The 12,409-nt window shown below is 58.4% G+C and overlaps 8 protein-coding genes across 8 annotated transcripts in view; 4 read left to right on the top strand and 4 right to left on the bottom strand.

Annotated features, from left to right (window-relative positions):
• Nucleotides 1-1,564: 1,564 nt before the first annotated feature.
• VDAG_03924 (chitin synthase export chaperone) lies at nt 1,565-2,632 on the top strand (the record flags this gene model as incomplete). The annotated part of the gene is made up of 3 exons (XM_009654008.1): nt 1,565-1,594; nt 1,652-1,869; nt 2,047-2,632. 3 exons carry the CDS (start codon nt 1,565-1,567, stop codon nt 2,630-2,632), a joined length of 834 nt encoding a protein of 277 aa, XP_009652303.1.
• Nucleotides 2,633-3,846: 1,214 nt separating this feature from the next.
• Nucleotides 3,847-5,336, top strand: VDAG_03923 (suppressor of stem-loop protein; the record flags this gene model as incomplete). The annotated part of the gene is made up of 2 exons (XM_009654007.1): nt 3,847-4,394; nt 4,499-5,336. 2 exons carry the CDS (start codon nt 3,847-3,849, stop codon nt 5,334-5,336), a joined length of 1,386 nt encoding a protein of 461 aa, XP_009652302.1.
• A 335-nt stretch (nt 5,337-5,671) lies between these two features.
• Nucleotides 5,672-7,145, bottom strand: VDAG_03922 (4-hydroxyphenylpyruvate dioxygenase; the record flags this gene model as incomplete). Its single annotated transcript, XM_009654006.1, has 1 exon — nt 5,672-7,145. The coding sequence occupies one exon, from the start codon at nt 7,143-7,145 to the stop codon at nt 5,871-5,873; it is 1,275 nt and encodes a 424-aa protein (XP_009652301.1). The 3' UTR covers nt 5,672-5,870.
• Nucleotides 7,146-7,497: 352 nt separating this feature from the next.
• Nucleotides 7,498-7,815, bottom strand: VDAG_03921 (uncharacterized protein; the record flags this gene model as incomplete). The annotated part of the gene is made up of 1 exon (XM_009654005.1): nt 7,498-7,815. One exon carries the CDS (start codon nt 7,813-7,815, stop codon nt 7,498-7,500), a length of 318 nt encoding a protein of 105 aa, XP_009652300.1.
• Nucleotides 7,816-8,156: 341 nt separating this feature from the next.
• Nucleotides 8,157-8,948, top strand: VDAG_03920 (uncharacterized protein; the record flags this gene model as incomplete). The annotated part of the gene is made up of 1 exon (XM_009654004.1): nt 8,157-8,948. One exon carries the CDS (start codon nt 8,157-8,159, stop codon nt 8,946-8,948), a length of 792 nt encoding a protein of 263 aa, XP_009652299.1.
• Nucleotides 8,932-9,403, bottom strand: VDAG_03919 (uncharacterized protein). The gene is made up of 2 exons (XM_009654003.1): nt 9,143-9,403; nt 8,932-9,084 (listed from the first exon to the last, which is right to left on the bottom strand). Exons 1-2 carry the CDS (start codon nt 9,286-9,288, stop codon nt 9,054-9,056), a joined length of 177 nt encoding a protein of 58 aa, XP_009652298.1. The 5' UTR covers nt 9,289-9,403; the 3' UTR covers nt 8,932-9,053.
• Nucleotides 9,404-9,700: 297 nt separating this feature from the next.
• VDAG_03918 (60S ribosomal protein L27-A) lies at nt 9,701-10,660 on the top strand. Its single transcript, XM_009654002.1, has 3 exons — nt 9,701-9,810; nt 10,113-10,449; nt 10,516-10,660. The coding sequence occupies exons 1-3, from the start codon at nt 9,748-9,750 to the stop codon at nt 10,521-10,523; spliced, it is 408 nt and encodes a 135-aa protein (XP_009652297.1). The 5' UTR covers nt 9,701-9,747; the 3' UTR covers nt 10,524-10,660.
• A 1,557-nt stretch (nt 10,661-12,217) lies between these two features.
• The window catches only part of VDAG_03917 (DUF250 domain membrane protein), a gene marked incomplete at both ends in the record, with an annotated part of 1,557 nt that continues 1,365 nt past the window's right edge, over nt 12,218-12,409 (bottom strand). The window contains one exon of the mRNA XM_009654001.1: nt 12,218-12,314. Within this exon, the coding sequence (XP_009652296.1) occupies nt 12,218-12,314 (97 nt within the window). The remainder of the gene's footprint in view (nt 12,315-12,409) is intronic.

The raw sequence follows: 12,409 nt of genomic DNA, 5'->3' as shown, positions 1-12,409 counted from the left end.
GTGCCAGAGGACAGCGCTCATAGGGCCGCTCGAAGCCAATCAGGCCACGCCGCCTCCTCGAAATGCTATGTACCTGTGCTCCAGCACATCATGCATGGAGGACAGTACATGGTCCATGTAATGGGTACATGTACAGTACCTATTCTTGCCAGAGCACGCCCGCTTCGCTTCCACTGCAACACGACACGAACCGACACGTCGCCAGGCGCGAAGACCTGCTCGCTGTCTCGGGGCCCTGTCTTGGATCTTCTTCGACGCTCGGGTCGTGCCTGTCCTGATCGACGCTGCTGTCCTGTCAGCCTGTCCAGTAGGCTCCCTCTCGTCGAGTTCAATTTCGAGGTGTCCATCGTGACCCCCCCCTCCCTCTTCCTTAGACCACTTCTTCGACAGCCGGATCCCATCCCTTTTCCAGCCTACACGCTCCGTCTCGTCCGTTTCGCGCGCGACGTGCTGCTCGTTGAAAGTGAAGGTAATCTCACAGTCGACGCTACGATGTACGGGCCGGGTAGCCTCGCTTGTCCAATTACCCAGGTTGCCTGCTTCCAGGACAGCCCGCCAATGAGACAGTCATGACAGGGTCGCGTTACTTGGCTGGAGACCCGCATGAGCTGCGACGCACCAGTCAGAAGGCCTTTGTCTCTCGCCCTCTAACACGGTTCCGGCCTAGGCCAGGTGCAAGGATGCTGGCCAAGCCGGCCAAGTGCTGGAATTGCCAGGACCCCCCCCCCCCGGCAATCTGGCAACGAGCAGCCAGGGGGAGGGGGCTTGGGCTTGGGGGGGTCCTATTCGGGGGGGGGGCGGGAAGCCCTGGAGCTGGAGCCAACCTTATATCGTGCCTTGTCTCTCTCACTCTCGCCCGCGCGCGCTGGAGCAGGTTCGCCGCCGCTGCTCACCCACTTCTGTTCTGCTTGTCCTTGCCGTCCCACGCCCGCCGTTTCTGGTCTGGTCTTGCCTGTCACCGTAACAACAGCCATCGCCAGCTTCAGCTTGCTTTCTCGCGAAACTCGGCCTTTCCAACTCTCTTCACTTCCCTCGACCTACCTCCCCTCCCCTCCGCTCTTCTACCACGTCTCTCCCACATCAATTGAGCAGCCAACTCGACGATACTCTCTTCCGAGCACACTTGTCCATCGTATTTTGACCAGCCCAGACAACACGGCACATTCTTCGAAGTTGCACGTCTTACGGAGGCCCGCACCCGAACCTACGATTTGATCCACCATTGAAACCAACCACCTCCACTGCGCCTTCACCGCAAATCCGGAAGGCCAGAAACGTCTTGCATTCCGATCTTGACGTGCATCGAAATCGGCAGACAAAGAAGCGAAAAAGCAAAAAAAAAGGCAAAAAGGCAGAGCAGATAAACCCACGGCCCATCCTCGCTGCATTCCAGCCTGCAATCGCCTGGGCCATTGGGCGGCCAACCTCTGGAGCAGCAAACTGAAACACCCTCTGTCACGACCACGCCTGGCAGCCCGCTCGCGCGCGCAAACCACTGGAAAACCTTGACTTTCACTCCTCAAGGCACGCGGCGATACCTTTGTCGCCCTCACGACCATTGACAATGGGCTCCACACAATTTGGCAACTTTCACGTACGTCGACATCTCCCTCTTCGGTCCTCTGGTAGCCGAGCTAACACAACCTCCTAGAACTTCTGCCGGGACTCGACATTACCCGTTTGCAATGTCTTATCCGACGCGCACGACCAGTCCGGCCCATGGGGCGGATGTGAGCTTCGCGGCATCTCTGTCGGAGGTGATCGCAGGCTAGGCAACCTCGGATCCATTATCATCGCCGCCCTCGCCATCGCGACCTCGGCCTTCCTTTTGTTCAAGTCGGAGAGGAAGAAGGCAGCTGTTGGGCGAAGGTACGCATAACCCCGACGGCACGGCCACGTTGCTGCGACATGAGACTGACTCGAAGTGCCAGGGAAATGCAAATATTCCTCGCTACCTACATCCTTATTTCGCTCGCAGAGATCTTCACGGTTGGAGAGTTTCCCCTGCACGACGGCGTCCGCATCGTACGTTGACCTGTCTTCAAGTCCACTTGGTCCGGACCCCACCGCTGACCCCTCTCAGGCTTTCACTGGCATTCACATTGGCTTGATCATTGCCTCGACCTGGATTCTCATGCTCAACGCCCTCGTTGGCTTCCAGATTGTGGACGACGGCACGCCACTTTCTCTCGGTCTCATGGTGCTGTCAGCGGCCCTTCTCTTCGGCGGCACTCTGTACATCACGCTCGACACTGGTTTCAAGTGGACGGGCTACTGGGACGACAGCTACAACTCACCACCGAACCGCCACATCGCCCTCTACGTCCTGTACCAGCTGGTCCCCCTCATCTTCCTCGTCGCCTTCTTCGTCCTCGAGGCCGTTCTCGTCCTCCGCATCCTCGGCGAGACGAGGCCCATGATTTATTTGACCGCTGCTCTCGTCCTCTTTGCTCTTGGCCAGGTCTTCAACTACGTCGTCAGCTCGCACATTTGTGACGGCACCAACGGCGCCATTGACGGCGCCCTTTTCCAGACGCTCTTCACCCTTCTGTCCGTCGTCATGGTATGGATCTTTTGGTCGAGCATCACGGAGGACGACTGGCCGATGCAAGTTGGCACCGCGTACCCTTAGACGGGGACTGGTGAATGTTCGCAGGAGGGTCAGCAAGCAGGCAGCGATGTGAAGGGGTCAGCTTAATTGCTGCCCTGTTGAACGACGAAGCTGCTGCGGCTGATGCTGCATGAGAGGCAGCGCACCGAGGCAAGACCACAACCACCCAGTTTGGTCATGTACACAAAAACACGTCCATTTCGAAGGTCGCCCCCAGAGAACGGGTGCGACCGTCCACGACGTTACGGAAACGGAGTTTCAGGATCGCCAGGCGGACATTGTCTATTTTTCGACACACTCATTCATTTTTTCGCAACGACGGCAACGAACCGATCGCACGAAACACAGCAAACGTTTTTCACGAGCAACAAAGGAACGAAGAAGAGTTCAAATGACACATGGCAGTACTTCTAATACAGCCGGAGACGCCCCAACCCAGGCCGAAATACGCCTCGAGGCAACGGGGGCTGTCTGGGGCAGGTCGTCGCGTCCGCCTGCCATGGGCCGCGAGCGACGAGTTTTGGTTATTTGCAAACGAGATGGAATCAGAGAGAAGAAATGGGGGGGCTTTTGGACATGTGTGCAAGGTGGGTGTAGGCAGCTCGGCTTTTATGTGTAGAGCATGAAGTTGAGGGAATGGCTCGTAGTCGTAGTTTAGTTGCGCACTTTATACCCCGGAGAGAAGCGTATAATACATAGAAGTCAGTAGTTACATACCATTCATTGACGTACAGTGTGTCCCGTGTTTGCTGAGCTGACGAGTCGTGAGTGGACGTGCTGGCTGTGGAATGATGATGACCTATAATGATCTCGTTGGCAGCGGCCACTTGCCATCAAGCCCCCTCTCTATTGCTGTATACAGAAGAAGGCATTTCCAAAGCTGGGAAAAGTCTTTCGCCAACAGACTGCTACACAGGTACAACAAAGGTTGCGCTCTGAGATATCGGTGCACGAAACATTACGAGAGCGCCGATTGGCAGCGTTGTCAGAGGCCCCTGCACAAGGCTGTGAATCAATGATCAACCGCTTGTAGCCTCGTCCCACCTTGTTTGCACCAACAACTACACATTTCCAACCTTCGATCTCCCACTTTGGTCCTTCCTCCGCAAAGTATTCTACAACTTTGCCGCCATCTTTGTCGTCTGCCACCTCCATTCGAAACCTCGATTCGCCTTGTCGCCCCATCCTTGCCGACAGCATACCTCAACGCTCGCCTCTCCCCACCCCGGGCCACCATGTCCGACTCCGACGGCGACTTTGTCGAGTCCGAAGACGACCGCCACAGACCCTCGCGGCCGGCGGGCGGCGGCAAGGAGGCGCGTAAGAAGAAAAAGGCCGGCAAGGCAGCGGCATGGGAGGTCGTTAAGCGGTCGTGGGAGACGGTCGAGGAGGGCGCCGACGGCAGCCTCGACGTCGAGGGGCGGGCCGAGGCCGAGAAGCGGCGGCGGCTGCTGCGCGATACGACGCCGCTGCAGCGCGGCATCATCCGGCACCTCGTGCTCGTGCTCGACATGAGCTTCGCCATGGCCGAGAAGGACCTGCTGCCCACGCGGCTGCGGCTCACGTGGCGCCTCGCGCGCGAGTTCGTCAAGGAGTACTTTGAGCAGAACCCCATCTCGCAGATGGGCATCGTCGGCATGCGCGACGGCGTCGCCGTCCGCGTCAGCGAGATGGGCGGCAACCCCGTCGAGCATGTCGAGGCCATCAACAAGTGGGCCGAGATTGACCCGCAGGGCAGCCCGAGTTTGCAGAATGCGCTCGAGATGTGTCGTGGTGCCCTGTTGTAAGTTCTGCTTCCCGCCCTGTGTCTGGGACGTTTGTCCGCGAGGTCGACGAAGGATACAGCGATGAGCTTTGGTTTCTTCTTTACTAACAGGCCCTCTACAGCCACGCGCCGAGCCACGGCACGAGAGAGGTGCTCGTCGTCTACGGCGCCCTGCTGTCGAGCGACCCCGGCGACATCCACGACACGATCGCGAACCTCCTCGCCGACAGGATACGCGTGTCGATCGTCGGGCTCGCGGCCCAGGTGGCCATCTGCGAGGAGCTCTGCCGCAAGACCAACGCCGGCGACGCGACGCAGTACAACATTGCCCTCGACGAGATGCACTACCGCGAGCTGCTGCTCCGCACGACGACGCCGCCCGTGACGCGCACCCAGGCCCAGAGCACGGCCTCGCTCCTCATGATGGGCTTCCCCTCGCGCACCCTCGCCCCCGCCGACACGACGGCCTACTGCGCCTGCCACAACACGCCCGTCCGGGAGGGCTACCTCTGCACCCGCTGCGGCACCCGCGTCTGCCGCCTGCCCGCCGAGTGTCCCGCCTGCGGCCTGACCCTCATCCTCTCCACCCACCTCGCCCGCTCCTACCACCACCTCTTCCCGCTGCGCAACTGGGTCGAGGTCCCCTGGGCCCGCGCCGCCGCCTCGCGCGCCTGCTACGCGTGCCTCGCGCCGTTTCCCGACCCGCCGCCCCAGCGCCGCGGCCACAGGACCAACGGCACCGACGGCGGCGACAAGGAGGCGGCGCCGGTGCCGAAGCAAAAGGGCGTCAGCGAGAGCAGTCGCTACGCGTGTCAGGTGTGCGGCAACCACTTCTGCATAGACTGCGACGTCTTTGCGCACGAGGTCATACACAACTGCCCCGGCTGTCAGAGCGACGCGCGGGGCGCTGTCACGAACGGGGAGAACGGGACGAACGGGGCGATGGACGTGGACAGCTAGGGGTTTTCATTCGCAATGTGAGAAACTCGGCACAAGAACGCCATGGTCTTGACAGGCCAAGACAGGGAGGAGAGGGAGGAGGCTCGTTGTAAGTAAGGGACTGCTTTATCCGCGAGGGAGCTTGGGAGCTCTGGAGCATCTGCAGGGCGAAACGGAGTACCGGGCCAGCTGGATCGGCTGCCCTTTCAAGGAGATGGGGGGACTGATTTTTTTTTCTTTCTTTTTTTCTTTCTTTCGTTTTTTCGCCATGGCGAATCACTTGGGGACAAACATGATGCAGCGTTCAGGTATAATTGTTTCCTTGGGAGGCCCAGCAACAAAACATGTTGTAAATCAAAACGAAACGGCGCGTCATCTCATTAAGAGCAATGCTGCCAGACTACTACTACTGAAACGAGGTCATAATTCTCATGACATGAATATTCCTTTCATCACACATGCTCGATGTGCATGCAAAACAAACGCGTGATTCTCCTCTTCCAGAGAATACGTTCTCCCCATTTTTCGCCTTCAACTCCCTGTCCCGGCACTCGCTCACAGGTTGCCGCGCTCGGCCTGCTCCCGCTCAATAGCCTCAAACAGGCTCTTGAAGTTGCCAGCGCCAAAGCCGTCAAACTCGTTGCGCTGAATAATCTCAATGAAGACGGTGGGACGGTCCATGAGCGGCTTGGTGAAGAGCTGGAGCAGGTAGCCGCCCTCGTCGTAGTCGATGAGGATGCTGAGGCCCTCGAGGACGTCGAGGTCCTCCTGCAGCTCCCAGCGGCGCTTTTCCGACTTGAGGCGGCGGCGCAGCGTCTCGTAGTAGGTGGCGGGGACCTTGATGAACTCGACGCCGCGGGCGCGCATGGCCGAGACGGTGGCGATGATGTCCTTGGTCAGCAGGGCAATGTGCTGGACGCCGGCGCCGGCGTTGAAGAGGACGTACTCCTCAATCTGGGAGCGCTTCTTGCCGGGCGCCGGCTCGTTGATGGGCATCTTGACCATGTTGTTGGGCGACGCCATGACGATGCTGTTGAGGGCCGAGAACTCGGTGCTGATCTGCGAGTCGTCGACCGACCAGAAGCGGTGGAAGGCGAGGCAGCGCTCGTAGAAGGCGCAGGCTGCGACCATCTCGTTCCACGACTGGTTGCCGACGCAGTGGTCGATGCGCTTCAGCGGCACCGTCGGCAGGGGCACCGAGGACGGCGGGGGCGCCGCGGCGCGGAACCCGGGCAGGAAGGGTCCGTTGTAGGAGCCGGCGGCACGCGACATGAGCGTGTGCGTCGTGTCTCCGTAGGTGCGGATGACGGCCGTGGCGACGTCGCCGTGTGTCTCGTCATGCAGGAGGCCAGGCTCCTGGACCGACGCGGCGCCGGCGGCCACAGCGGTGGTGTAGACGGCCTTCACGTCGTCGACCTCAAAGGCGACGTCCTTGACGGCGTCGCCATGCTTTTCGAGGTGCTCGTGGATCTCGGTGAGGAGAGCGCGGTCGGTCTTGCTGATGGGCTCGTCGGCGGGCAGGTGGACGCCCGAGCGGATCGGCGAGGTGAAGACAAAGCGGACGTCTTCGTTCTGAACGACGTACGACGCAATGTAGCGGCTACCCGTCTCGAGGCCCTTGTAGGCGACGGTACGGAAACCGAAGAGGTTGTTGTAATACGAGGCAGCCTGTTTGGCGTTGCCAACCCACCAAGTTATGTGGTCATAGCCGCGGAACTGGGGAAGAGGTTGCTGGACGGCGAGGCCATCGCTGAGAGTTGCTGTAGTTGGCGGCGCCGCCAGATAGGCGGCGGACTGTGGGGGCGAGTCTGTGATGGCAGAAGGGGACATTGACACTCAGAAGGTATTGGGGGTGATTCGATATAATGGATTCAAGGGGTGTTTGACAACGTTTTTATGTCTAGGAAGAAGGGGAGAGACTCAGGTTTGCAATTGATTGATGGTGAAGATGGGTAGATACCAAGAGGATTCCAACGTTTCGTAGGGTCACGAAAGTACCACCACTTCCTTAAGTATCTTTGTAACCCGCCCTCCCCTGATACCGCTTGATCAGGTCCATGAAATGCTGGGCCGAAAAGAACGGAAAGACGCACACCCAAAGTAATCTGACGCTGGTCCGTGTGGTCCATAAGCCGTGTGAGGGAAGCGGGGTTGCCGCGCCTCACCAATGTCCAGCAGCGGATTACCAGGCTTTGCGGCTCCCGTGACGAGCCCTCTCTGCCTGTTTTCGCACAACAGCGGGTGCCGAAAGGAGAAGGAGAGGTTGGCGGCGGCTGTTGGAGGGGGCGGTCGTATGCTGGGGCCGCTTGACACGCAAGGCCGTCGAGGCATAGGCCGTGAGCGGAAAGGGGCCGACCCAGCTCGGCCGCCCGCCGTGAGCCGTGCTAAGCCGCGCCTTGCCGGGTGCGACGGGCGCCGGCCTTGGATACGCTTCGAGACGCCCCACACCCTTAGAGGTCGTCATGCGGCTGTCCTGGAGAGACTCGATGGCGACGTGCATTGTGAGAGGTTGACGGGTGGCTGGTCATCTGTCTGTTCTTGTATCGCCCCTGGTACCCGAAGCTGGCCCCCTTGGCCAGCCTTCTGCAGCCGTCAGCCTGCGGAATTGGCGTCCGCTGACAATCTTGCCCCGCTGTTGTATGGCGAATCCGACCTTGAAAGCCCGAAGCTTCCTTGAATAAAGATCCATCGATGCAGATTGTGTTGATGCCATTCGATGGAAGCACACGAATCTCTGATACCAACTTTGACAGCCTCCTCTCCGAACAACTCGTTCCTACGAAGAGCTAAGCCACTCCCTCGACAACTTCACGTAACACTTGATCCAATCGCGTCGCTGCCATGGCCGAAGTATCTCTCAGTCGCAATGACCTCAACGTGTTGGAGAAGATCAAGGATCCCGACTTCGACCCCGCAGCCATTGTCATGTTGGACCAGTCGCTGCCGCGCGATCCCCACATCACCGACAGCGCCGTCTACGAGCGAGTCATCCAGATAGAGCGCGAGATAATCTTGTCGATGCAGCAGCTCGAGCTTCAATTGGCAGGACTCAAACCCAAGACCATCGCCGAGCCAGTTGAAGAGTATAAAAGCTTGCTTTCCAAGCTGGACGACTTCGTCTCCGAGTACCCCAATTATGCCAGCGCGCGCAACAACCGGACCCAAGCTCTGAGGCGGCTTTACGGTGACACCATGCTCCTCGACAATGCTGAGGATGCACAGCGTCTGGTACGCGAGCCCAGCCCGGACGAGAGGGCCCGGGCGGCGGCCACCGCGCTCAGCGACACCGAGACATCTGTTCGTCTGCTGACGCCCAAGCTGGCCTTTGGCGCCATGTCGCCGCAGTCGGCCAAGACGCTGTCTCTCGCGTACACGCAGCGTGCAGCCATTTACCATACGACGTCCAAGCTCATCGGAGAGGGTCGCGTGGCCGTGGGCCAAGACAGAGAAGAGTCTAGCTGGGCCAAGATTGACTTTGAAGAGGCGGCTTCTCGGGACTTTGCCATGGGTGGCAGGCTCGGCAATGAGATTGCCAAGGGTCTGGCAGTCAGCACGAACCCGACAGCTAAGCTGTGCGGGCAGATGGTGCGCGAGGCGATGAAGAAGGAGTACGGGCCGGATTATGGAAATTGATTGGGTATCTGTCGCTAGTTGCTATGTGAGGTCGGGATGGAGCTGCTGCTCATGCGTCGACGGAGGCGCCGGCACGAGCAGTGTCTGTCGTGGGATATTGATTGTTTACAGAGACGCCATGAAGTTGTTAACACGTCTGAGAACGTTAGCCATAAAGCTAGGCACTTTGCACAATACATCATGTAGACGCCTACCTTTTGGCAATCCCGATGGTCTCCTGAGTCGACCTTCCCTTGTCCTTCTCTTCGCGGTTGATCCTTGTCACGGCAGCGCCGAGACCAATGGCGAGAGCGAAGATGGGATCGGCCACCCTGGAGATGATGTATGTAGGAGCAGGCATAATGACGATGTCGATTTGGTCGCGTCGAACCCAGATGGTGATCAGACTAGCGGGTGGGACTTCCAAGGTCGAACAGGCAGATGGTCGGAACAAGTCAATAGAGACCTCTCGCGATGTTCGGCGGACGAGATGCAAGCAAGCAGACGAGATAATCCGAGGTCGGTAGTCGCGTTGGCCAGTGCTCCTCCTCGAGCTGGACCCGCCCATTGACTGGTTGAATGCTGCACCCTAGACCCACCCGAGAAGTGGCTGCACGTGACTCATCCCACAGATTCCCGCCCACAACTTCTCTCCCAAATCACGTGCTTAGGTCCCCTCGCTTGCCGTGTGCAGTGGGCTAGGCTAACCCACAGCCCCAACGCATTTCCAGAAACTTTTCTCTCTGAAGAAGACCAGCGCCCAGTGACCGACGAACTCCCTCACCACACCGTCCAGATACCCGACACCCCCCGGTTCACAATGAAGTTCCTCAAGGTCGGCCGCGTCGCCATCATCACCCACGGTCGCTATGCCGGCAAGAAGGTACGATTCCACGAATTCTGCGCGCCGAGTCCACGTTGTTTCCTGGTTGGTGGGAAGAGGGGGCGATGGAAAATTGATGGGAGTCCCGAGGATAAGGAGGAAGAGGATCGCGAGCCCAAGCACGACACCGGCACGCCGATGAAAAAGAGAAGGACACAACAGCAAGGGGGCCAAGGGAAAAAAAAACCATCAATCGGACCAGGAAGCAACAACGGGACAGCAAGCGGCATGGCAACATGACTTCGGAAACACGCACACAACATGCACAGAAGAGATTTTGCTAACACGCGGCCCTCTTCCAGGTTGTGATCATCCAGCCCGTCGACAGCGGCAACAAGGCCCACCCCTTCGGCCACGCCCTCGTCGCCGGCATCGAGCGCTACCCCTCCAAGATCACTCGCCGCATGTCCAAGACGCGCCAGGAGAAGCGCTCCAAGATCAAGCCCTTCGTCAAGCTCGTCAACTACAACCACCTCATGCCCACCCGTTACACCCTCGAGCTCGAGGGCCTCAAGGGCACCGTCTCCAACGACACCTTCAAGGAGCCCAGCCAGCGTGAGGACTCCAAGAAGACTGTGAAGAAGGTTCTGGAGGAGCGTTACACGAGCGGCAAGAACCGGTGGTTCTTCACTCCTCTGAGTATGTCACGACCCTCTCACGACGCACACATGCATCCCAGATGTACTGACGAACACGCCACAACAGAGTTTTAAAGGAAAAAAGGAAACCCGTTTCTGCGCACGTCACTCGGCTGGGGAGTTGGTATGGCTTGTAAAGAGCATCACTCAATTGGCATTCGAGATCCTCGGTTAAGGACCTCCCAACACGAACCAAATCAAAGACCTGATGACAACCTCCCTTATTGTTTGTCGGAACGCATTCAAATTGCATTTGGTGACGTGATCGGGACGCAGATGATGCAGCGACGGCCTTTTTCTTTCTTTCTCTCACAATCCAGACCTCGGGGAACGAGGAACGAAAGACACCACCAACGGCGGGGGGGACAAAACGATGGGGATGGAAGAGGAGGGGGCGTGGGCGCGCGGCTGCTGTTGGGGGACGCGCCGGCTGCCCCGTGTAATCCCACGCGGCAGTGGCCGGGATGCCGTCTTGCATTTGTAGCGTGTTCGAGAGTCTATGTGAACCCATTGACTGTCGCTTCTGCCGTGCTGTGCGTGGTGCTATGTCGAGATGATTTACGTGTCGGCGAACGTCGCCTGGACCTGGAAATTTTGGTTATGGTTCCTGTGAGAACATACAGCCTTGTTTAGCCTCGTTCAATCCAAGTTGGCCATGTTCGCAGACAACAGGTCCGAGGATCTTCCTGGGGCAGTTGCATGGCGGGCTTGTAGCCTCAAGGGGAGCCTGTAACAAATCAGAGGACGAATGTCGTCCTAACATGTCTACTCTGGGCGGATTCCGGCTGCGTCGCCCTGGTGCCTGATGGAGAAGCAACCGACAAGCTTGACAAGTCGACAAGCTGGCCATCGATGCTCTAAGAAGACCCCAATATTTATGCCATGTTGTGGCAGCCTGACGAGGCAATTCCTTGGAGCAGCAAACAACGGAGATGTCGTTCAAGCTAGGAAAAGTCTCAGTATAGCATCACATCATTGACGCTTCACGCACGTCGCTCGAGGTTCCGCCAGGTAGCTCCATCACCGACTTCCAGCGAGCTCGGCCACATCCTCCAGAACGCTGCTGCACAGAAGGACAAAATGGAGAATGGCAGATTTGAAAGTATTCATAACATTTGCATACATGCATGTCTATCCTCACGCCGTCTAAAGTACATCAAATTAGACTCCTTCGTGCGCAGAAAAAAAAAAGAAGCCATGCGACCGGGGTTCCCTGATGCGCTCTGCGCCATTGCTCTTGCTCCGTTTCCGCGCATCTTCTCCCACTTCACCTGGTAGCTGTACACAAACGCGCGCCGCCGCCGCCGCCCCTTTACACCTCCCTAAGGTAAGAAGCCATTCGTACATCGGACCGTTCCACTCCGTTCTCTTTCGTCTTTTCAATCTCCTCCTCCGCCCTCCTCAAGAAGCCTGGCAAAGAATTGCCCAGTTGTCCAGTGGGGCAGAAGAGAGAGGCTGCGTGCTTAGAATTAGAGGGGGTTTTGGTCCTTGCAGAAGGAAGAAACGGGGTATTGGGGGATTTTTTATAGTGAAAGATCGGGAGGAGGTCAACGAGAGGTCTTCAAGACTGCCTTTCGTAGTCTTCTCCATCCCGCGGCCGGCTGCGCGGTAGAGGCGATCCGACGCAGCCGCGTACCGAAATACAAAGAAGAGGAAAAAAAAGGGGAAGAAATAAGAAAAAGAGCCCTCGCCGAGCTGGCCTCATGACTCGGCAGAGGAGTACTCATTAGGTGGGGAAAGTCATGTTGCCTAGCCGGTAGACCCCTTTCTTACAGCCTGTCGGAGCCCAGACGATCACTAACGCTGTGCATGCCGTTGACGAGCTTGTGGGGGTCGTACTCGGGGGCGTAGGTTGGCGCAACCTGGCTGAGGAGCCAGATGAACGTGAAGACCGACATGATGAGGACAGCCAGCTTCCGAAGAACGGGCTTGCGCTGGCCGAACTCGGCCCACTGGCGGGA

This window comes from Verticillium dahliae, genomic scaffold (genome assembly GCF_000150675.1).
Source record: "Verticillium dahliae VdLs.17 supercont1.6 genomic scaffold, whole genome shotgun sequence".
Classification (NCBI taxonomy): domain Eukaryota; kingdom Fungi; phylum Ascomycota; class Sordariomycetes; order Glomerellales; family Plectosphaerellaceae; genus Verticillium; species Verticillium dahliae.
The sequence above is the reverse complement of the archived record's forward strand: the minus strand, read 5'-3'. Positions and strand labels throughout refer to the sequence as shown.